Source organism: Pongo pygmaeus, chromosome 8, assembly GCF_028885625.2.
Source record: "Pongo pygmaeus isolate AG05252 chromosome 8, NHGRI_mPonPyg2-v2.0_pri, whole genome shotgun sequence".
NCBI classification, from domain to species: domain Eukaryota; kingdom Metazoa; phylum Chordata; class Mammalia; order Primates; family Hominidae; genus Pongo; species Pongo pygmaeus.
In genome coordinates this window covers 97,630,857-97,655,661 of record NC_072381.2, presented here as the reverse complement: position 1 = coordinate 97,655,661, position 24,805 = coordinate 97,630,857, and the positions used below count along the sequence as shown (strand labels likewise).

The following is a 24,805-nucleotide window of genomic DNA, read 5'->3' as shown; positions in this document are numbered from 1 at the left end:
ACTTACTCAGCTGCAGAGGAATTGTCGGTTTAAATTTTGTGGGAAAATTCACATATATCAAAAGGCTTTAGTCTCTCACTTCCAGGATTTTTAGAAGATTGCTATAGCAAGAAGAAAGGGCTTTTAAAAAAGTTTGTAATAATTCCAAGTAACTACTTGAAAGTTAGGTATGTTAGCCTAACTTTCAGGATCTTGGGTTTTCAGAGAACAGATAAAATTATAATGGGTTATAACTATCAAGTTGACCTTTCCCTGAGAACATACTATTGGAGAAACCTCTGGTTTCTAAGACGTTTCTAAAACTTAAAACTCATTCCTTCCCAGTATAAGAAATATATTGCTGGCTTCAGAATTTTCCAGGAAAATAAATTTTATTCCCTTGAAAATCAGTATTCATATACATTAGTACTGAGTTTGTAAGCTTTATTTATTCTAAACAGAATTTAAAATAGTTGTTAAAATGAAAATATAAAGTAGCACTTACTGGATTTTACAATTTACCAACTCCTCTTCACATCCATTATTACATTTCTTAGGCTTCACAAAACCCAATGTTAATACTGAGTAACTATTGTCTGATAGATGCTATGCTGAGCCTTAACATGGATTATTTATTTATTTATGAGATGGAGTCTTGCTCTGTTGCCCAGGCTGGAGTGCATGGCTTGATTTCGGCTCACTGCAACCTCCACCTCCCAGGTTCAAGCGATTCTCCTGCCTCGGCCTCCCCGAGTAGCTGGGACTACAGGTGCCCGCCACCATGCCCGGCTAATTTTTGTATTTTTAGTAGGACGGGGTTTCGCCATGTTGGCCAGGCTGGTCTCAAGCTCCTGACCTCAGGTGATCCACCTGCCTCAGCCTCCTAAAGTGTTGGGATTACAGGCATCAGCCACCGCGCCTGGCAGATTATTTATATTTTAATTCTTACAGCAATCCTGTGAGGTTGGTTCTCTTATTATTCCCATTTATGAATCAGTAAACTGAGGCGTAAGAGAGGTTAAGAAACCTGCCTGTGTCTCACAGCTAGGAAATGAAGGAGAGTCAGGGATTGAGCCCTTCCTTGCTCTTACACAACTGGACATATATCCATATTATCCCCATTTTACAGATGAAATAAATGACACCTTGGAGATATTTGGAGACTTTTCCAAGGTTGCTTAATTAGCACATGATGGAGTCAGGACAAGAATCCCTGAATTCCTAAATGCCAAGGCAGTGTTCTCGCCTAGCAGGCCTAGAGTGGAAGGGTCACAGTAGGTGAGCAACCCTGCTCCTCCATTCACTGCTGGAGCTCACCTGGGTGGCAACAGAGCCAGAAAGGTAGGATTCAAGATTTTAGTACAAGTAGCAGCATTTTAATTTGACATAAATGACCCAGCTGAATGAGCACAAAATTAGGACAGTATGTGTCTAGAGACTGAATTGGTATTTATTATCCCAGCCTTATTCATGTTGTTCTCCATACATGGATTCTTAGGTGTTGGGAGCAGTCATCTGGACCATTTACTCAGCTTCTAGCCACAATTTTAATTTTTTTCTTTGGGGAGTACATCTTTTTGTTCAATGATTCACTTAGAAGCCAAGAGTCTTTCCTACAATTCAAATTGTAACAGCAGTAGCTACTGTTTGTTGTTTATTTTCTGTTGTTTATTGATTAAGTATTATGTTAAATACTTCAGTATTTTTACAGATTTATGATGTAGTTGTCATACGAAGAGGTAGGTACACAGACATTTGCCAGATCATTCTCTGTCACACTGCTTAAAGAAAGAGAACGTTACAAATGCACTTTGAGCATCCGGTGTACACTTCAATTGCATTTTCCTTCCTGCTCCTGAGAGATAACCACTATCTTCTTTAATGACTATCATTTCCATGTTTATAGTTTTATATGTTTTTAGGTTTCATGGAAATAGTATTTTATTGTGTGTAATCTCTGCCGCTTGTATTTTTTCAGTCAACATTTTGTTTTGTAAGAGTTGTCCGTATTGATAAGTATTCCTCTGATAATTTTTTTATTTTATTGCTCTTTGAAAAATTCATTGAATGACTGTACCACTATTTATTCATTTTCCTGTTAATGAAACAGTGTTACTATGGAATTCTTGTACATGTCTCCTTGTACACAGACTTCTCTGGATACATATATCCAGGAGTGGAATTACTATGTAGTAGGATATGGAAATCTTCAGATTGACTAGATTGTTTCCTGTAGTGATTGATTCAAGATGCACTCCCTCAGGCAGTGTCTGAGTTCTCATTCTCTGCATACTAAACAACAGTTGGTGTCGTAAGACTTTAACATTTTTGTTAAGTAATAGTCTTATACTTTTTTTACATGTATTTTTCTCATTATGTACTGTAAGTCCACTAATATCAGTTTAGGAGATTGAGCCACAGAGAAGTGAAGTAAAGTAACTTGTTCAAGGCTATGCAGTCAGAAGATACCTGGCCCCAGGAGAATCAATTGAATCTTGGAGGTGGAGGTTGCAGTGAGCCGAGATGGCAGTGTAAAGCACTAAGGAGCTTAAGCAAAACTCCCTCTAGAACTGTGGCTTTTAGAATCTTCATTTAGTAGAAAAGAAAGGCATCATCAATACTCAGTTTTCACCTTGATATGAGAGAACTTTAAACATTCACCAGCAAAAGGCCTTTTTTTTTTTTCCCTAAGGAGTTAGGACTATGGGTATGCACCTAAGAGCATCTGGACCCCTCAGGTAGAGTGAGAGAATGTTTCAGGACTTCTCTGGGCAGTAAAGCAGAACTAGGTCTTATTTGTTTATTTATATTATTTTATTTATTTATCTATCAATCAATCAATCAGACAGAGTCTCACTCTGTCACCCAGGCTGGAGTGCAATGGTGTGATCTTGGCTCACTGCAGTCTCTGCCTCCTGGTTTCAAGTGATTCTCATGCCTCAGCCTCCTGAGTAGCTGGGATGATAGGCATGCCACCATGCTTGCCAGGCTGGTCTTGAACTCCTGGCCTCAAGTGATGCACCTGCCTTGGCCTCCCAAAGTGCTGAGATTACAGGCATGACCCACTGTGCCCAGCTTGAACTGGTCATTAGTGAGAAAATGAGAGGACTAATTAAGAACCTGGAACCAACCTGGGTAACATAGACCCTGGTTCTACCAAAAAAATAAAATAAAATAAAAAAAATAGCTGGACGTGATGGTACATGCTTGTGGTCCCAGCTACTCTGGAGGCTGAGGTAGAAGGATTGCTTGAGCCCAGGAGGTCGAGGCTGCAGTGAGCTATGATTACACCACTGCAGTCTAGCCTGGGCAACAGAGTAAGAGACCCTATCTTAAACAAAAACAAGAACAACCTGGAAACTTAGGTGATAGGCTACATCTAGTGAGTATGAATGCATATGATTACTTTGTGACTAGGAAAAAGTTAATGAGTTAAGGTTAAGGTTACTTGCTAGGCTGTTTCATGCACATTCTGTCTTCACTGGATCTGTTAAGTACTCTGGGAGAGGAATCTTGACTCAGTACTGCGCAGCACTACTGAGCTAAAGACTGAGTTTGAGAGCGCCATCTGGTGGCTTTCTGTAGACATCCAATTTCATGAAAGAGGGACTTTCCCAGTGCCCCTATTATCAGATATTATAAAAACACAAGAAAAAAAAAAATTAAACCACATCAAGAACATACTCTACCATAGTTTTATCTCTGCAGAAGAAAGACAGGCTCTCACTTAGTAGTGTAAGTAGAACCAATAATAAAAGTTATTATGCCAGGATCTTAGGATATTTCCAGTCAAGATGCCATTTTGGAGAGACACCAATCATTGGAATTTCATCTCCCAGTCCCTAATCTGCAAGGTATTATTTAGAGAATTTGACCATTTGTTTTTGACTTACGTATTTTACCCTACTTGAATTAGTGATTAAGATTTCATGAGAGCTGTTAGTGGTACACTACATACATCGCTGGAGAGTTATAAAAATAGCATTGCATCCTTTTTTTAACCAGTCTAGATCACATCTATGAGAATTCACATCACAAATTTAATAGTTTGGCCCGAAATAGTAAATTTCTTTCCACAAGTAACTTGGCAAGTTCTAAAAAAAATCCCTCAGTGACTCTGTTCAATTAATTATGGAGTACACAGGGAATTGAAAATTAAAATAAGCATGAATGGAGGCCATGTGGATCTTATTTTGTCTTTTAAGCGCTCATAATACCTACTATCTCAGGGATTTTAAGAAGTAGAGATATAGATACAGATATAGATATTTTTTTTGAGACAGAGTCTCACTCTGTTGCCCAGGAGTACGGTGGTACGATCTTGGCTCAATGCAACCTCTGCCTCCCAGATTCAAGTGATTTTCTCATCCCTCAGCCTCCCGAGTAGCCGAGACTATAGGCGCCCACAACCATGCCGGGCTAATTTTTGTATTTTTAATAGAGAGGGATTTTCACCACGTTGGCCAGGCTGGTCTTGAACTCCTCACCTCAGGTGATCCACCCGTCTTGGCCTCCCAAAGTGCTGGGATTACAGGTGTGAGCCACTCACCCCAGCCAAGAAGTATAATTTTTTTTTTTTTTTTGAGACGGAGTTTCCCTCTTGTTGCCCAGGCTGGAGTGCAATGGCACAATCTTGACTCGGCACGATCTTGGCTCACCGCAACTTCTGCCTCCTGGGTTCAGGTGATTCTCCCGCCTCAACCTCCCCAGTAGCTGGGATTACAGGCATGTGCCACCACGCCTGGCTAATTTTGTATTTTTAATAGAGACGGGGTTTCTCCACGTTGGTCAGGCTGGTCTTGAACTCCTGACCTCAGGTGATCCGCCTGCCTCAGCCTCCCAAAGTGCTTGGATTATAGGCATGAGCCACGTACCCGGCCAAAAGTATAATTTTTATAAAACACTTTTAGGCCGGGCCTGGTGGCTTAGGCCTGTAATCCCAGCATTTTGGGAGGCCGAGGCGGGCAGATCACCTGAGGTCGGGAGTTTAAGACCAGCCTGACCAATATGGAGAAACCCCGTCTCTACTAAAAATACAAAATTAGCCAGGCATGGTGGCACATGCCTGTAATCCAGCTACTAGAGAGGCAGAGGCAGGAGAATCACTTGAACCCAGGAGGCGGAGGTTGGGGTGAGCCGAGATCGCGCCGTTGCACTCCAGCCTGAGCAATAAAAGCGAAATTCCGTCGCAAAAAAAAAAAAAAAAAAAATGGCGGGTGCGCGGTTGCTCATGCCTGTAATCCCAGCACTTTGGGAGGCTGAGGCGGGCGGATCACGAGGTCAGGAGATCGAGACCAGCCTGGCTAACACAGTGAAACCCCATCTCTACTAAAAATACAAAAAATTAGCCAGGTATGGTGGTGGGCGTCTGTAGTCCCAGCTACTCAGGAGGCTGAGGCAGGAGAATGGCGTGAACCCGGGAGGCGGAGCTTGCCGTGAGCTGAGATCACACCACTGTACTGCAGCCTGGGCGACAGAGCAAGACTCCGTCTCAGAAAAAAAAAAAAGACACTTTTAATTCCGTAGAGATGACTATAGTTTAAAATGTTGCTGGTTTGTACTCTATTATCCTGTTTATTCACTTAACATTCAAATAAATTTGAGTTATTATGTGTATTAGAACTCTATTTTTAAAGTTCATCTTAAGAAATATCAGTGATAATTACAAAACTTTAAAAGTCCACATATTTTGCTTTTTCTAAGAAATGCCTTTTCTTCCCTTCCAGGTAACAAATACACTCTGGAGACTAGACCAAACCAAGAAGGCATTGATGTAAGACAAGAGCTACTGAAATTCCATTCTGCTTACTATTCATCCAACTTAATGGCTGTTTGTGTTTTAGGTCGAGGTAAGAACCCTTACAATTTTTTATAGAATTGGATAATGTAAGTTTTTCATGTTGGCTTTTTCACAGTGTTAGAAGATGGATATAAGATAGAGCTGCTTATTTGCTCAGCATCTTTTGAAAATGATCTACTTGTTAGAGAATACATAGGTGGGGATTTTTATGTTTAAATCATTGTGTTCCCAAAAGAAGTTTAAGTGGAGATCTGAAAAAAAAAATACAAATTACTACAGTAATAGGTGCTCTAAGCATATAAAAGCAAGGCAAGCCCAGCCTGGGCAACATAGTAAGATCCTGTCTCTACCAAAACAAATTTTTTTAAATTTTTTAAGACTACAGGTGGTAGTCTGCACCTGTAGTCCTAGCTGCTAGGGAGGCTGAAGGAGGAAGATCGCTTGAGCCCAGGAGTTAAAGGCTGCAATTAAAGGCTGTGATCACCACACCACTGCACTCCAGCCTGGGTGGCAGAGAGAGATCCCATATTTAAAAAAAAACACACAAAAAGGACAAAGATTGGCAGATTTGACCTTATAACAATTCAAAAAACTGGAAAAAAAAAAGCAGATGACGATAAACTTGGGAAACCATTTGGAATGTAAACAACGGTTTGATTTTTAAAATGCAGATTAACTACTAACATTGTTTCCTGCTGTTAAATTATCACAGTTTTGTTTTTAAGTAATACCCACTGCCGATGGTATTGCTTTTTTGTATTGGTAATGTTGGTATCAATTGCTCTAGTCTTTCTGGAGGGCAGTTTAACAATATCAATCTTAAAAGTAAATATGCATTTTTACTTTTAAAAATGTAATCTTAGGAAATAATCAGAGTTCAAATAGGAGATATAAAAGGATGTTTCTGTCAGGATAGTATATATTAGCAAAAATTTAGAAATCTAAATGTTAATAGGACATTGGCTAAATACTGATTTTATAATTGCAAATAGAATATCTTATAGAAAAATAGCATTTCTTATTCTACTTTCCATCTTACCTGCTTTTTCTTTATAGTATTTATTAATACCTCAGGTATTAAATATTTGTGTGTTTTTGTTGTCCACCCTACCAAAGTGTAAATTACTTGAGAATAGAAACTTTGTTTTGTTCACTGCTTTGTCCTCAGTACCTGGGCTCATGCTTGGCACATCATAGGTAAATATATATTGAATGAATAAACAGTTTTATGACAGCATTTTAATACCATGGGAAGATATTCTTAATATATTCTCATATATATGAATATATATTCTTATATATGCATATATAATTATAACTAAACATTTTTAATTAATATATGTATATCATATATAAGAATATATTATAATTTTTTAAATGTTCTTAATGTATTAAAGAGAAAACAAAAGCTGTTTACAAAAACATGTGCTATATGGTCCCATTTTGGGATTTATTAAAAATTCCAAGACATATTCCCCCCACAAAATTTTTAAAAACTCTAATAGGGTCCAGGCGCAGTGGCTCACACCTGTAATTCCAGCACTTCGGAAGGCCGAGGCAGGTGGATCACTTGTGGTCTGGAGTTTGAGACCAGCCCGGCCAATATGGCGAAACCCCATCTCTACTAAAAATATAAAAATTAACCGGGCATGGTGGCAGGCACCTGTAATCCCAGCTACTTGGGAGGCTGAGGCAGGAGAATCACTTGAACCTGGGAGGTGGAGGCTGCAGTGAGCCAAGATTGTGCCACTGCACTCCAGCCTGGGCAACAGAGTGAGACTCTGTCTCAAAAAAACAAACAAACAACAACAAAAAACACCAAAAACTCTAATATACCATATATGGTGTAGGTAAAAGACAAAATGGAAAAGCATGTACTAGAAATTTAATAATGTATAGTAATTAAGAACTCACATTCTACAGTCCAACAACCTGGCTTTTCATTCCAAATATACCACTTACTTAGCTGTGTGGCTGTGAGCTAACAAACTTACTTAGGTTTTTCAAACTTCAGTTTTCACATTTGTAAAGTGGTGGGTGGTACCTTGTACCTGTTGTGAGGTTTAATTGACATAATACTAAGTGTTTAGCAAGGTGCATGGCACATAGCAAATGCTCCACAAATGGTAGTAGCCGCTCTAGCATCTTTATAATCATGAAATTATGGTAACTTTTGTTACCATAATCTAGCTTTTGTTTCTAAGTTTTCTGCTATTGGCAAATGTTACTTTTATAGTTAGAAAATAAACTATTTTTTAAGTTGGTAGCAAGAACCAGGATGTAAAATGGATTCAGGGAGAGAGGACAATTAAAAAAAAGCATACTCTGTAATGCTACGTGCTTGCTTCAGGTAGGTGGGTTTAGAATGTTAAAATATCACTTGCTGTTTAGAACCCAGTCCTGGGAATAGGTGCCAAAGCTGGGTTTGTTTTTTTTTTAATCTGTGTTATATTTGAGATTAAACACATGATTTCAGTAAACATTTAATGGGCAAGTAACAATGGCAATAGATGAATCAAACCTGATCCCTGTCCTCAGAATGTTCTTGGTTTAGTGGAAATGACAGAATCAGAATCTAAAAGTGTCTCAGTTCCCTGATCCATACACATCACTCTCCCATTGTGACTGACTTCCTGTGCTGAACCCAAGAGAGATGTCTTTACAGTATAGAGGTATGAGGAGGAAACTGGATCTCTTGGAGGATTAAAAGATAATCCACTCCTTCTTTTGACGGGAGGAGAGAGGAAGAGTAACCATGTGGAAGGATCTCTGTCACCAGGGAACAAAAAGTTTTTCTGTTCTTGCCTGGAGCTGTCTCTCTAGTTGTGGAAGCACTAATTGTCTGAACACTTGCCACATAGGTAATCATCAAGCACAGACACTGAGGTTGCCAAACCTTGATGATATGAAGGTGAGTGGGACTCAGTTCCCTGATCTCTGGGGAGCTCACAGTTTAGTGGGGTAGACAGACTGTGCAATAGTGTTTAGCTCCCTTACCTTTAAAAAGTGACACTGTGAATTTATGCTTATAGGGTAGAAATATGCAAGAGGAAAGATACACCTGGTAGAACCTTGCTCAGGGTGTTGCTGTCACCAGTACTGCAGGCCCACAAACCTTTCTTGACTGCTCACCTTGTTTCAAGTCATACGTCCCATCTGAAAAAAAAAGATGTCTCTGACATCTCTTGCTACAATATTCCCTATCCATTCCTAAATTCACTTGTCATATAACAAGCAGCCACTGGTCTGTCTTTTATTTGGCTCTGGACATTTTGGAGTCCTTCATGCATGTTAAAAATTTGAAGCAAAGTAGGTATATTTTATAAATAAAATGCAAATGCCTACACTTAAAGGCACAAAAGAGAATTTTACACCATATAAAGGCAGCTCTCAAATAGTCATTTAGTACTCTGGAGAATTCATGGAAAAGTTCCAAATGGGTCATAGAATATCAAGGCAAGATTCTTATTTTTTTTTAATATATATATATTTATTATTATTATACTTTAAGTTTTAGGGTACATGTGCACAATGTGCAGGTTAGTTACATATGTATACATGTGCCATGCTGGTGTGCTGCACCCATTAACTCGTCATTTAGCATTAGGTATATCTCCTAATGCTATCCCTCCCCCCTCCCCCCACCCCACAACAGTCCCGAGAGTGTGATGTTCCCCTTCCTGTGTCCATGTGTTCTCATTGTTCAATTCCCACCTATGAGTGAGAACATGCGGTGTTTGGTTTTTTGTCCTTGCGATAGTTTACTGAGAATGATGATTTCCAGTTTCATCCATGTCCCTACAAAGGACATGAACTCATCATTTTTTATGGCTGCATAGTATTCCATGGTGTATATGTGCCACATTTTCTTAATCCAGTCTATCATTGTTGGACATTTGGGTTTGTTCCAAGTCTTTGCTATTGTGAATAGTGCCACAATAAACATACGTGTGCATGTGTCTTTATAGCAGCATGATTTATAGTCCTTTGGGTATATACCCAGTAATGGGATGGTTGGGTCAAATGGTATTTCTAGTTCTAGATCCCTGAGGAATCGCCACACTGCCTTCCACAATGGTTGAACTAGTTTACAGTCCCAATAACAGTGTAAAAGTGTTCCTATTTCTCCACATCCTCTCCAGCACCTGTTATTTCCTGACTTTTTAATGATTGCCATTCTAACTGGTGTGAGATGGTATCTCATTGTGGTTTTGATTTGCATTTCTCTGATGGCCAGTGATGGTGAGCATTTTTTCATGTGTTTTTGGCTGCATAAATGTCTTCTTTTGAGAAGTGTCTGTTCATGCCCTTCGCCCACTTTTTGATGGGGTTGTTTGTTTTTTTCTTGTAAATTTGTTTGAGTTCTTTGTAGATTCTGGATATTAGCCCTTTGTCAAATGAGTAGGTTGCGAAAATTTTCTCCCATTTTTCAGGTTGCCTGTTCACTCTGATGGTAGTTTCTTTTGCTGTGCAGAAGCTCTTTAGTTTAATTAGATCCCATTTGTCAATTTTGGCTTTTGTTGCCATTGCTTTTGGTGTTTTAGACATGAAGTCCTTGCCCATGCCTATGTCCTGAATGGTAATGCCTAGGTTTTCTTCTAGGGTTTTTATGGTTTTAGGTCTAATGTTTAAGTCTTTAATCCATCTTGAATTAATTTTTGTATAAGGTGTAAGGAAGGGATCCAGTTTCAGCTTTCTACATATGGCTAGCCAGTTTTCCCAGCACCATTTATTAAATAGGGAATCCTTTCCCCATTGCTTGTTTTTCTCAGGTTTGTCAAAGATCAGATAGTTGTAGATATGCGGCGTTATTTCTGAGGGCTCTGTTCTGTTCCATTGATCTGTATCTCTGTTTTGGTACCAGAACCGTGCTGTTTTGGTTACTGTAGCCTTGTAGTATAGTTTGAAGTCAGGTAGCATGATGCCTCCAGCTTTGTTCTTTTGGCTTAGGATTGACTTGGCGATGCGGGCCTCTTTTTTGGTTCCATATGAACTTTAAAGTAGTTTTTTCCAATTCTGTGAAGAAAGTCATTGGTAGCTTGATGGGGATGGCATTGAATCTGTAAATTGCCTTGGGCAGTATGGCCATTTTCATGATATTGATTCTTCCTACCCATGAGCATGGAATGTTCTTCCATTTGTTTGTATCCTCTTTTATTTCATTGAGCAGTGGTTTGTAGTTCTCCTTGAAGAGGTCCTTCACGTCCCTTGTAAGTTGGATTCCTAGGTATTTTATTCTCTTTGAAGCAGTTGTGAATGGGAGTTCACTCATGATTTGGCTCTCTGTTTGTCTGTTATTGGTGTATAAGAATGCTTGTGATTTTTGTACATTGATTTTGTATCCTGAGACTTTGCTGAAGTTGCTTCTCAGCTCAAGGAGATTTTGAGCTGAGACAATGGGGTTTTCTAGATATACAATCATGTCATCTGTGAACAGGGACAATTTGACTTCCTCTTTTCCTAATTGAATACCCTTGATTTCCTTCTCCTGCCTAATTGCCCTGGCCAGAACTTCCAACACTATGTTGAATAGGAGTGGTGAGAGAGGGCATCCCTGTCTTGTGCCAGTTTTCAAAGGGAATGCTTCCAGTTTTTGCCCATTCAGTATGATATTGGCTGTGGGTTTGTCGTAGATAGCTCTTATTATTTTGAGATACGTCCCATCAATACCTAATTTATTGAGAGTTTTTAGCATGAAGGGTTGTTGAATTTTGTCAAAGGCCTTTTCTGCATCTATTGAGATAATCATGTGGTTTTTGTCTTTGGTTCTGTTTATATGCTGGATTACATTTATTGATTTGCGTATATTGAACCAGCCTTGCATCCCAGGGATGAAGCCCACTTGATCATGGTGGATAAGCTTTTTGATGTGCTGCTGGATTCGGTTTGCTAGTATTTTATTGAGGATTTTTGCATCGATGTTCATCAAGGATATTGGTCTAAAATTCTCTTTTTTGGTTGTGTCTCTGCCCGGCTTTGGTATCAGGATGATGCTGGCCTCATAAAATGAGTTAGGGAGGATTCCCTCTTTTTCTTTTGATTGGAATAATTTCAGAAGGAATGGTACCAGTTCCTCCTTATACCTCTGGTAGAATTCGGCTGTGAATCCATCTGGTCCTGGACTCTTTTTGGTTGGTAAGCTGTTGATTATTGCCACAATTTCAGAGCCTGTTATTGGTCTATTCAGAGATTCAACTTCTTCCTGGTTTAGTCTTGGGAGGGTGTATGTGTCGAGGAATTTATCCATTTCTTCTAGATTTTCTAGTTTATTTGCATAGAGGTGTTTGTAGTATTCTCTGATGGTAGTTTGTATTTCTGTGGGATCAGTGGTGATATCCCCTTTATCATTTTTTATTGCGTCTGTTTGATTCTTCTCTCTTTTCTTCTTTATTAGTCTTGCTAGCGGTCTATCAATTTTGTTGATCCTTTCAAAAAACCAGCTCCTGGATTCATTAATTTTTTGAAGGGTTTTTTGTGTCTCTATTGCCTTCAGTTCTGCTCTGATTTTAGTTATTTCTTGCCTTCTGCTAGCTTTTGAATGTGTTTGCTCTTGCTTTTCTAGTTCTTTCAATTGTGATGTTAGGGTGTTAATTTTGGATCTTTCCTGCTTTCTCTTGTGGGCATTTAGTGCTATAAATTTCCCTCTACACGTTGCTTTGAATGTGTCCCAGAGATTCTGGTATGTTGTGTCTTTGTTCTCATTGGTTTCAAAGAACATCTTTATTTCTGCCTTCATTTCGTTATGTACCCAGTAGTCATTCAGGAGCAGGTTGTTCAGTTTCCATGTAGTTGAGCAGTTTTGAGGGAGTTTCTTAATCCTGAGTTGTAGTTTGATTGCACTGTGGTCTGAGAAACAGTTTGTTATAATTTCTGTTCTTTTACATTTGCTGAGGAGTGCTTTACTTCCAACTATGTGGTCAATTTTGGAATAGGTGTGATGTGGTGCTGAAAAAAATGTATATTCTGTTGATTTGGGGTGGAGAGTTCTGTAGATGTCTATTAGGTCCACTTGGTGCAGAGCTGAGTTCAATTCCTGGGTATCCTTGTTAACTTTCTGTCTCGTTGATCTGTCTAATGTTGACAGTGGGGTGTTAAAGTCTCCCATTATTACTGTGTGGGAGTCTAAGTCTCTTTGTAGGTCACTCAGGACTTGCTTTATGAATCTGGGTGTTCCTGTATTGGGTGCATATATGTTTAGGATAGTTAGCTCTTCTTGTTGAATTGATCCCTTTACCATTATGTAATGGCCTTCTTTGTCTCTTTTGATCTTTGTTTGTTTAAAGTCTGTTTTATCAGAGACTAGGATTGCAAGCCCTGCCTTTTTTTGTTTTCCATTTGCTTGGTAGATCTTCCTCCATCCTTTTATTTTGAGCCTATGTGTGTCTCTGCGCATGAGATGGGTTTCCTGAATACAGCACACTGATGGGTCTTGACTCTTTATCCAATTTGCCAGTCTGTGTCTTTTAATTGGAGCATTTAGTCCATTTACATTTAAAGTTAATATTATTATGTGTGAATTTGATCCTGTCATTATGATGTTCACTGGTTATTTTGCTCGTTAGTTGATGCAGTTTCTTCCTAGCCTCAATGGTCTTTACAATTTGGCATGATTTTGCAGTGGGTGGTACCGGTTGTTCCTTTCCATGTTTAGTGCTTCCTTCAGGAGCTCTTTTAGGGAAGGTCTGGTGGTGACAAAATCTCTCAGCATTTGCTTGTCTGTAAAGGATTTTATTTCTCCTTCACTTATGAAGCTTAGTTTGGCTGGATATGAAATTCTGGGTTCAAAATTCTTTTCTTTAAGAATGTTGACTATTGGCCCCCACTCTCTTCTGGCTTGTAGAGTTTCTGCCCAGAGATCCGCTGTTAGTCTGATGGGCTTCCCTTTGAGGGTAACCCGACCTTTCTCTCTGGCTGCCCTTAGCATTTTTTCCTTCATTTCAACTTTGGTGAATCTGACAGTTATGTGTCTTGGAGTTGCTCTTCTCGAGGAGTATCTTTGTGGCGTTCTCTGTATTTCCTGAATCTGAATGTTGGCCTGCCTTGCTAGATTGGGGAAGTTCTCCTGGATAATATCCTGCAGAGTGTTTTCCAACTTGGTTCCATTCTCCCCGTCACTTTCAGGTACACCAATCAGACATAGATTTGGTCTTTTCACATAGTCCCATATTTCTTGGAGGCTTTGTTCATTTCTTTTTATTCTTTTTTCTCTAAACTTCCCTTCTCGCTTCATTTCATTCATTTCATCTTCCATCACTGATACTGTTTCTTCCAGTTGATCGCATCGGCTCCTGAGGCTTCTGCATTCTTCACGTAGTTCTCGAGCCTTGGCTTTCAGCTCCATCACCTCCTTTAAGGACTTCTCTGTATTGGTTATTCTAGTTATACATTCGTCTAAATTTTTTTCAAAGTTTTTAACTTCTTTGCCTTTGGTTTGAATTGCCTCCTGTAGCTCATAGTAGTTTGATCGTCTGAAGCCTTCTCTCAACTCGTCAAAGTCATTCTCTGTCCAGCTTTGTTCCGTTGCTGGTGAGGAACTGCGTTCCTTTGGAGGAGGAGAGGTGCTCTGCTTTTTAGAGTTTCCAGTTTTTCTGCTCTGTTTTTTCCCCGTATTTGTGGTTTTATCTACTTTTGGTCTTTGATGATGGTGATGTACAGATGGGTTTTTGGTGTGGATGTCCTTTCTGTTTGTTAGTTTTCCTTCTAATAGACAGGACCCTCAGCTGCAGGTCTGTTGGAGTTTGCTAGAGGTCCACTCTAGACCCTGTTTGCCTGGGTATCAGCAGCAGTGGCTGCAGAATAGCTGATTTTCGTGAACCGCGAATGCTGCTGTCTGATCTTTCCTCTGGAAGTTTTGTCTCAGAGGAATACCTGGCTGTGTGAGGTGTCAGTCTGCCCCTACTGGGGGGTGCCTCCCAGTTAGGCTGCTCGGGGGTCAGGGGTCAGGGACCCACTTGAGGAGGCAGTCTGCCCGTTCTCAGATCTCCAGCTGCATGCTGCTCTCTTCAAAGCTGTCAGACAGGGACATTTAAGTCTGCAGAGGTTACTGCTGTCTTTTTGTTTGTCTGTGCCCTGCCCCCAGAGGTGGAGCCTACAGAGGCAGGCAGGCCTCCTTGAGCTGTGGTGGGCTCCACCCAGTTCGAGCTTCCCAGCTGCTTTGTTTACCTAAGCAAGCCTGGGCAATGGCGGGCGCCCCTCCCCCAGCCTCGCTGCCGCCTTGCAGTTTGATCTCAGACTGCTGTGCTAGCAATCAGCGAGACTCCGTGGGCGTAGGACCCTCCGAGCCAGGTGCGGGATATAATCTCCTGGTGCGCCGTTTTTTAAGCCCGTCGGAAAAGCACAGTATTAGGGTGGGAGTGACCCGATTTTCCAGGTGCCGTCTGTCACCCCTTTCTTTGACTAGGAAAGGGAACTGCCTGACCCCTTGTGCTTCCCGAGTGAGGCAATGCCTCGCCCTGCTTTGGCTCGCACACGGTGCGCTGCACCCACTGTCCTGCACCTACTGTCTGGCACTCCCTAGTGAGATGAACCTGGTACCTCAGATGGAAATGCAGAAATCACCCGTCTTCTGCGTCGCTCACACTGGGAGCTGTAGACCGGAGCTGTTCCTATTTGGCCATCTTGGCTGCCACCACAAGATTCTTATTTGATTCAAATGCTTACTGACAGTAACAGGTTATGAATGTTTATACCATTTATTAATAACCTATTTTTGAGGAGACAGAATCAAGATGAGAGGTTATCTTGTTTATAAAAAGATAGGTTTTGGCCGGGCATGGAGGCTCACATCTGTAATTCCAGCACTTTGGGAGGCTGAGGTAAGCAGATCACTTGAGCTCAGGAGTTTGAGACCAGCCTGGGCAACATGGTGAAACCCTGTCTCTATTAAAAATACAAAAAACTAACAGGGTGTGGTGGCGCACGCCTGTGATCCCAGCTACTGGGGAGGCTGAAGCATGAGAACCACTTGAACCTGGGAGGCAGAGGTTGCAGGTAGCTGGGATTGTGCCACTGCACTCCAGCCTGTGCAACAGAGCAATACCTTGCCTCAAAAAAAAAAAAAAAAAGATAGGTTTTTGTTTTTTTTTTTACACTGCTTTCTTTTTAGGATAATAGTAATTTGTACAAATGGAAAAAATTTAATTCCACACAGAAAGGTATAAAATAAAAAGCAAGCTGTTCTTTAGTCCATCCTATGACTGCTGTGCCCTCTTCTCAAAGACCTAACTCATTTCTTGTTATACTTCCAAAAGTAGAATTTTGCTAATATCATACACACACACACACATAAAATGTGCATTTTGGAGTCCTTCATACATGTCAAAAAACTGAAGCAAAAATAGGCATATTTTATAAATAAAATACAAATACTCACATTTAAAGGCACAAAAGATAATTTTATACCATAGAAGGCAATTCTCTATCTATGTATAAGGTGAATGTTATACTCTGCTAGTAGTTCAGTATATATGCCTGTTGGGAATCATAGTCATTTTTCCAAATGCAATTAATTATTATTGTTTCTAATATTTGTTTTAATTTTATTGTAATACTTGTGAAATAATATTTTGAATAATATTTGTGAACAATTTTTTAAAGTAGAAAGAGATAGGTGTGAGGTGTAATCATTTTCACATTTTTCTTTCAGTAGTACTGAGACTTTTCAGGAGATCCTAAGATTTTAAGCACTCCCTGTTGTATGTTATGATTCGCTTAATTCCTTGTTTGTTTTCTTGTAGAATCTTTAGATGACTTGACTAATCTGGTGGTAAAGTTATTTTCTGAAGTAGAGAACAAAAATGTTCCATTGCCAGAATTTCCTGAACACCCTTTCCAAGAAGAACATCTTAAAGTAAGTGCATAAATTTTGGTATTTTGTCTTCTTAATTTATGGACATAATATATACCTAGTTTACTATAGAACAGGTGAAAATTTTTGGAGGTTTCATTATTTATGTTGTGGTTTTTTTTTTTTTTTTGGAAACAGAGTCTTGCATTGTCACCCAGGCTGGAATGCAGTGGTGCGATCATGACTCACTGAAGCCTCAACCTCCCTGCCTCAATTGATCCTCCCACCTCAGCGTTCTGAGTAGTTGGGACTACAAGCACACACTACCACACCTGGCTAATTTGTGTATTTTTAGTAGAGACAGGGTTTCACCATGTTGCCTTGACTGATCTCGAACTCTGTATCTCAAGTGGCCCACCTGTCTCAGCCTCCCATAATGCTGGGATTACAGGCGTGAGCCACTTCACCCAGCCCCTATGTAGTTTTTTTTTGTTTGTTTGTTTCTGTTTTTGGTTTTTTTGACCTGGAGTCTCACTCTGTTGCCCAGGCTGGAGTGCAGCGGCGCGATCTTGGCTCCCTGCAACGTCTGCTTCCCGGGTTCAAGCAATTCTTCTGCCTCAGCCTCCTGAGTAGCTGGAACTATAGGTGCATGCCACCGTGCCTGGCTAATTTTTGTAATTTTAATAGAAATGGGGTTTCACCATGTTGGCCAGGCTGAGGTCGAACTCCTGACCTCAGGTGATCTGTCTCCCTCAGCCTCCCAAAGTGTGAGGATTATAGGTGTGAGCCACCGCACCCGGCCCCCATGTGGTTTTAAACATTTGTCAGGATAATAAAATCAATCTCACATTTATTAGGATCATGAATCACCAAAAACATATCAGTATGTTCTGGTCTTTACATGCTAAAAGTAGTTTTGGTAGCTGTAGTCTCAATAGACTGTTGAAGCTGTTACCCTGTACCTGAAGATAAGCATTCAAAACCATTAATATTTAGCTGCATGGTTCAGGGGGTCAAACATGGGCTATATACCGACTGTAATGAAATTCCACTAGGAGAGTGCTGAGTCATTTATTTCTTTGTGGTCAGTGTATCATTTTCTGTGGCAATTGATTTGCTCTTAAATTTGGGATTCTTCCATGAAAATCATTCTTCATAGTTTAGAAATATTTTCTTCAGTAGGAGTTGTATACAGCTAATCTCTCTGATTTGTTTTCTCCAGCAACTTTACAAAATAGTACCCATTAAAGATATTAGGAATCTCTATGTGACATTTCCCATACCTGACCTTCAGAAATACTACAAATCAAATCCTGGTCATTATCTTGGTCATCTCATTGGGCATGAAGGTCCTGGAAGTCTGTTATCAGAACTTAAATCAAAGGGTAAGTCTCCTGAGCAGCAGCTTCTGAGTGTCCACCACATCTTTTCACTCTGGCTCTCATTTTCTCCTGAATATTGTCCTATGAAGGAACATTCTTAGATGTGACTATTTTGGGTTAGTGAGTGAGATGGTGGTTGTTGGCATGCTGTTGTCTTTTTTTTTTTTCTTTTTTAGATAGAGATAGGGTTTTGCCATTTTGCCTAGGCTAGTCTCACACTCCTGGTCTAAAGTAATCCGCTTGTCTTGGCCTCCTAAAGTTCTGGGATTACAGGCATGAGCCACCGCGCCCAGCCAGTAGTCTACTCTTGACTGGGAATTGATTTGAGGAATCTTCAGGAAAGCCCCCACTTCTGCACCATCTGAAACTGCTTTTCTGAACTGATTTTTTTTTTCCCAATCTTTTTGCAGGAGGTTCATTCTGATATCTTAGGAACATACAGTATGAATTTTTAAAATTTTTCTTATCTTCAAGGAAGCCACATACGCAATCAATCATGTTGATTTCCTTTGAATGTTGCAGGCTGGGTTAATACTCTTGTTGGTGGGCAGAAGGAAGGAGCCCGAGGTTTTATGTTTTTTATCATTAATGTGGACTTGACCGAGGAAGGATTATGTAAGTATTGACTTACCTTTTTACTTTTGAATGAAAATTTACTTTCTATGATGTTTTTTAACTTCTTCATGCTGTGGATCTGTTTTATGTTGAAAGCTATAACACTTTAATTCATACAACTTATCCATTGTATTTTTCATATGTAACTTGGCCTTTGTTTCATGGATGATTCTTCCCCCCTTAACAACTGATCATTATGTTGCACTTGTTAAATGTGGACTTGGCTTTTTATTTGCTCATTTACTGCCCCAACACCCTTTCTGTCACATATCCCTGAGCCCGGAGGGCCATGTATGTGGGACACCTAAAACCAGTCTCAAGGAGGTAAGGACTGCATTTTCTAAGAGGGACCATCTTCCACTTACCTGACTTTACCTTAGGAGTGAGCTCACTGCTTTGAAGGATTCAAGGACTGAATGGTTTTTAAGTGTGCCCCTTTTTTCCAGTACATGTTGAAGATATAATTTTGCACATGTTTCAATACATTCAGAAGTTACGTGCAGAAGGACCTCAAGAATGGGTTTTCCAAGAGTGCAAGGTACTTTTGTTTCACCAAAATTTTTCTTAAGGAATCTATTTTTCAAGAACAAATACGTGTGAATTAATTTAAATATAAGGCCCAGTTAAACTTTTAAAGTTTTTTTCCTAATTGAACTCTAAAATTTTGCAATGTATAATAGTATTAGTTAAGGCTTAGTTGTACTAGTCTGATTTGCTACTTGGGGCACAACTAAGTGGAAAGGCATCGTGTAGCCCTTTTTAGGATGGAAAAGGGAAGAAATCCAATGCTTTTCCATCACTCAGAAGAAAATCAGCAGTTTCTTGAGCTGAAATATGTCAGGGATTATGTTACTCCCTGCCTGAAGCTGCATGAGCTCTGTCATTTTCAGATCTTTAAATTTGTAGCAAACTCTCAAAGAAGTAATGAATTGCTTTATGTATGATTGTGTTATTAAAAGTGATTTTATTATTGTATGTATGGGAAGAGCCTGGCTTTTTTTTTTTTTTTTCGCATAAAACAAATGGTGTTTGTCTTTCAAATTTTTAAAAGCCTTTTAAAAAAGGGTTTTTAAAAATATGTGCTTTAAAGCCTATCGAGATTCTCAAATGTATTTTAGTATGAGAAACATCCTTTTTAACTAGATAAAAGTTTAAAGGTATAATCTCTGCTTCTGAAAATTATGACAATAACTCCTAATCTGGGTGCTGTTCTCTGAATGAGTCACCAAAATCATCTGTGGTGGAATTGTTGGATCTCACAAGGTTCTTTCACACAGTTTTTCTAAATTCTTTGGCTACTAGTTTCAACAACTTAGGCTATCGAGCCATATCCTGTATTTGTTATTTTCATTGAAAGTTGTTTACCTATTTTGCTTTTGGTTTTAAGCCTAGATTGATGGATTAAATTTTATACACATTAAGAAATTTTTAAAATATTCTATACATTTCTAAATCAAGCATAGCCATTTTTTCAGAAAGTGTGATAAAGTTAAATATGGAGTAGAAAGCTTATAGTGCAAGCCAAACACTAAAAAAAAAAAAGTGTTTCTAAATAAGGGTGGACATATCTAATTGGATTAACTTTCTATTTTAGGACTTGAATGCTGTTGCTTTTAGGTTTAAAGACAAAGAGAGGCCACGGGGCTATACATCTAAGATTGCAGGAATATTGCATGTAAGTTTGTTGTTATTTTACTGTATACATTGCTGTGTAGAGTATTTCAGCAATCTTGCATATATTTTCAGTAATAAGTCAATGATTAAAATTGAAGCTGAAGTATAAAACTTTCAACTTCGTAGCAACAGGGCAAATGTTGATGTCAGGATATGTTTAAAATCTTAATTTTCATCATCCTGAAATTTATTTTCTGTAATATTTTTATTAAATATGCATTTTGCTTATTGGCTTTAAATATATTTCAGTTCTATAGCATGTCAAGTGCTACTTATGTTAAAGCTATTGATCATTTACTTTTTTAAAATTTCCATTGCTACCATCCTAGTCTGAGCTGTCATCATTTCTTGCTTGGGCTACCATGATAGTCTTTTACCTGCGATCCCTATTTTCCTCTTGGTCCCCATTGTAGTTTATTTTTCCAGCCTCATGATCTTTTGAAAACTAAAATCTGAATGTTTCACTCCTCTGTTTAAATTCCTTCAGTGGTTTCCCAACAGAGTTGGCATAAAATGCAAAATTTTCCTTGGCCTACAAGGTGATGTGGCCCCAGCCTATCTGGCCATTTTCTATACCACTGTCCAGCCCACCTCTCCCATTTGCATTCCACTCCAACTGTACTGGCTCTCTAATTTTCAAGCATTAAGTTTATTTCTCCCCCATTGCTATTTTCTCTACATGAAACACTGTTCTATCTGATCTTTGCCTGGCTAGGTTCTTATCATTTGAGTCTCCACTCAGAGTTCTTCTCAGACCTTCTCTGACCTCCCAAACTAAAATAATGCCCCTGCCCCTTTTTTTATTGTTTTCACAGCATCTCTCACTAACATTACAATATTTATTGTCTGCCTCCCTCCCAATTACAATGTCTGTGTGCTTCTTGCAGGACAAAGGATTTCATGTGTCTTACCTACTTTTGTATCCATAGTGTGTGGAACAGTGTCTGGCACAGAGTAGATGTTCATTAAATATTTATTGGATGAATGAATCAGTCAGTGTGTCTCAGTATATTGGAAGTTGCTCTTACCAAAAAGCATCTTCTGCATTGTTTTTCTACACTGGCCAAAAATATAAGCCATTTTTTTTTCCACAACTGCTTCTTAAATGTTTGTCTAATTTGTTTCATAGAAATTTAGGAGAAAATTCGGTTCATAAAAATGTGTGTACTTTATATTTTAAAAATCCTGTAGGTGTCAGCATTTTATTATCAAATTTTCTTCATTAACAAGTACTCAATTTTTAACCAGAAATATTCATGGTTTTCCCTGAAAGAAATGTGATTTTGCTCTCTATAATGGAAGTATGTTTGAGGATTAACAGTATATTTGGCAGAATCATCAAACAATATGAAACTGCTTAACAATGTGGTAGGAAAGAGAAAACGATTTAGGGCTACAGAAAATTTTTCCAATGGAGTAAAATTTAATTGAAGAGAGAAAGGGTGTACAGTAATGAATTTAATGTGTTACATATCTGCTTTAATAAACTATGTAGTAGCTTTGTATATTTTATTTATTTATATTTTCCTTTCTAAAAGTATTATCCCCTAGAAGAGGTGCTCACAGCGGAATATTTACTGGAAGAATTTAGACCTGACTTAATAGAGATGGTTCTCGATAAACTCAGACCAGAAAATGTCCGGTGAGTCACCATAAAGATTTTACTATTATACACTAAATTTTCAATAATGATTAGAATCTGAAAAAATTTGAAATTGTGAATAAAATGCTTTTAAACATTTTATCAAGTGTTACAAAAGTAGAGAATAGTATAATGAAGCAACACCAAGCTTCAACCATTGATATGTGGCCAGTCTTTTTTAATCTATACCCATCCCTCTTCAGTCATCCCCCTTCCACCCTAAATTATTTTGAGGCAATATCTCTAAAAGATGAGGACATTTTAAAAAACAAATATAATTTTATTATCATAAATAAAATAGAATAATAACCTGTCTTAACTTGGCTTTATTCTAACTCAAACGCCCATAGTATCGGCCCACCTATCTGACTCATATAAGCAATTGAAGGCACCCTCTTTTTCTTAAGCCACAGTAAAGATTACAATCTCAGAATCCTCCTGATTGACCAGTGGTTAACCAGGAAATCAAAAGTCCAAACTCTTATAGTAGCAGAGGTATTCTTGCTAGAGGAAAGTAGTCCTTCAAGTGCTTGTGAGCTACCACATGATATTCCTCCCTTAAAACTGAATTTCATCTATGTTTTCTAAAGTCAAATGATAGAGGGAATATAATTGAATGACACGTTTTACATTTTTAATTTTTCTCCTCTGTTAGGGAAGTATTTTTGAAATTCTACTGGCAATTTGGTTATTGAGTAAATACGTTTTTTGGAACAGTTGTTTTATGAATAAGATCAACAATGTGATAGAACTTTTTGAAAAAAAAAAATATTTTTTGGCTGGGCGCAGTGGCTTCCGCCTGTAATCCCAGCACTTTGGGAGGCCAGGGTGGGCGGATCACCTGAGGTCGGGAGTTCGAGACCAGCCTGACCAACATGGAGAAACCCCGTCTCTACTAAAAATACAAAATTAGCCAGGCATGGTGGCATGCATCTGTAATCGCAGCTACTCGGGAGGCTGCAGCAGGAGAATCGCTTGAACCCAGGAGATGGAGGTTGCTGTGAGCCGAGATCATGCCATTGTACTCCAGCCTAGGCAACAAGAGCGAAACTCCGTCTCAAAAAAAAAAAAAAAAGTATTTTTGACAGAACTATCCTATCAGAGTCTTTTCCTAGTTACCATTGTTTGAACTTTTCCAGACATATTATCAAAGATTCATTAGCGATAGTTGCATATATATGACTTGCACTATACTGTTTAGGTTGAGAACAATAATTAATGTCTTCTAATGTTCAGGTGGGCTTGGCCTATCTGTTGTCACTCCTAGGTGGTTGGTGGACTCGGGTGACTTTCTTCTAGGAAATACTATTAGCCAGATTTTACCTGACCTCATGCTAGGATTCAGCTAAATATTCTATTTTTTGGAAAGCTAAGGCAGAGGAGGATCACTTGAGCCTAGGAGTTTAAGACCAGCCTGAGCAGCATAGTGACACCCCATCTCTATTTTTAAAAGTTTTAATGATTTTCTATATTATGATACAGTGTTTGGATGAGTACAGATAATTATCTAGCTTCAAGAACAATTTTTTATAGAGATAGGGTCTCACTGTGTTGCCCAGGTGGATCCCAAACTCCTGGCCTCAAGCAGTCCAGCTTAGCGCCCCAAAGTGCTGGGATTACAGCTGTGAGCCACTGTGCCCAGCCTAGAATTTTCTTTTCTTTTCTTTTTTCTTACTGAGCCTAGAATTTTTAAATTGGAATAAGATACCATGGTTTTGAGGTTTAAAAAATATATTAAGGGTCAAAATTTAGAAATCTTTTTCAATGAAAATAACATGTGAAATTATTTAGAAATTAAATTTCTGGTTTGAGGTACCCAGTAGGTTACAATGTTTCCTACGCAGTTTCTTGCCAATATTTTAAGTCCCCATTTATTGCCTAATCCTTAATTACTCAAGAATTGATTATGATACAGAAAATCATACTGAAAAACTAGACGAAGTTACAGACAGCTGTGAATTCATTAGAGATTGCTGAGTTGATCATTCTGCCTTTAACAGCAAATGCTCTTTTTCAACTCTAGATATTTTACTGAGGAATTGAAAAATGAAGAAATCTTTCCTTTTCCATTCAGTGAACAACAGAGAAAGTTGTAGATTAAATATTTGTATAACGTAATATGTTAAGTTATTCATGTCTGAAGTAATCTAGTGGGGGATGGCGAGATATAGTTCACATAATTTAAATGGTTTAAAGTGATATATGCACTGATACACATAATTGCGTATGTAGAAAATCCTAAGGAATCTACTTTCCCCTTCAAAAATCTGGAACTAATAAGTGAATTCAGCACAATCACAGGTTGCAAGGTCAATATACAAATATCAATTGCGTATCTATATATAGCAACAAAAAAATAGAAAATTAAAAGAAGTATTTACACTAGCAACAAAAGCATAATATTACTAGGAATGAGTTTAACCAAAGATAAGCAAGACTTCTACATAAAAAACTAAAAACAGTAGAAGAGAGCAATTAGTAGCCGAGAAAAATGAAGGAAGACCTAAATAAGTGGAGAAGCATACTATAGTCATACATTAGGAGACTTGATATTATTAATATGTTAGTTCTCTCCAATCTGATTCATAGACTCAATGTAATCATAACCAAAATCCTGGTAGGCTGTTTTTCTTTTTCTTCTTTTTATTCATTTATTTAGAGACAGGGTCTTGCATTGTCACCCAGGCTGGACTATAGTGGCGGGATCATAGCTCACTGCAGCCTTGACCTCTTGGGCTTAAGTGATCTCCTGCATCAGCTTCCTGAGTAGCTGGGACTATGGGTGCAAGCCACTATACCTGTTTATTTATTATTATATTTTTTAGATGGAGTTTCACTCTTGTCACCCAGCCTGGAAGTGCAATGGTACAATCTCGGCTTACTGCAACCTCCGCCTCCCAGATTCAGGCAATTCTCTTACCTCAGCC

The 24,805-nt window shown here is 38.8% G+C and overlaps 1 protein-coding gene across 3 annotated transcripts in view; it reads left to right on the top strand.

Moving 5' to 3' along the window:
* IDE (insulin degrading enzyme) overlaps positions 1-24,805 on the top strand; it is a 132,321-nt gene that overhangs the window by 57,903 nt on the left and 49,613 nt on the right. For all 3 annotated transcript variants that reach the window (XM_054436217.2, XM_054436216.2, XM_054436218.2), the window contains exons 5-11: positions 5,706-5,828; positions 16,516-16,628; positions 17,788-17,950; positions 18,470-18,562; positions 19,009-19,100; positions 20,157-20,237; positions 21,775-21,878. In XM_054436217.2, coding sequence (XP_054292192.1) covers positions 5,706-5,828; positions 16,516-16,628; positions 17,788-17,950; positions 18,470-18,562; positions 19,009-19,100; positions 20,157-20,237; positions 21,775-21,878 — 769 coding nt within the window. The remainder of the gene's footprint in view (positions 1-5,705; positions 5,829-16,515; positions 16,629-17,787; positions 17,951-18,469; positions 18,563-19,008; positions 19,101-20,156; positions 20,238-21,774; positions 21,879-24,805) is intronic.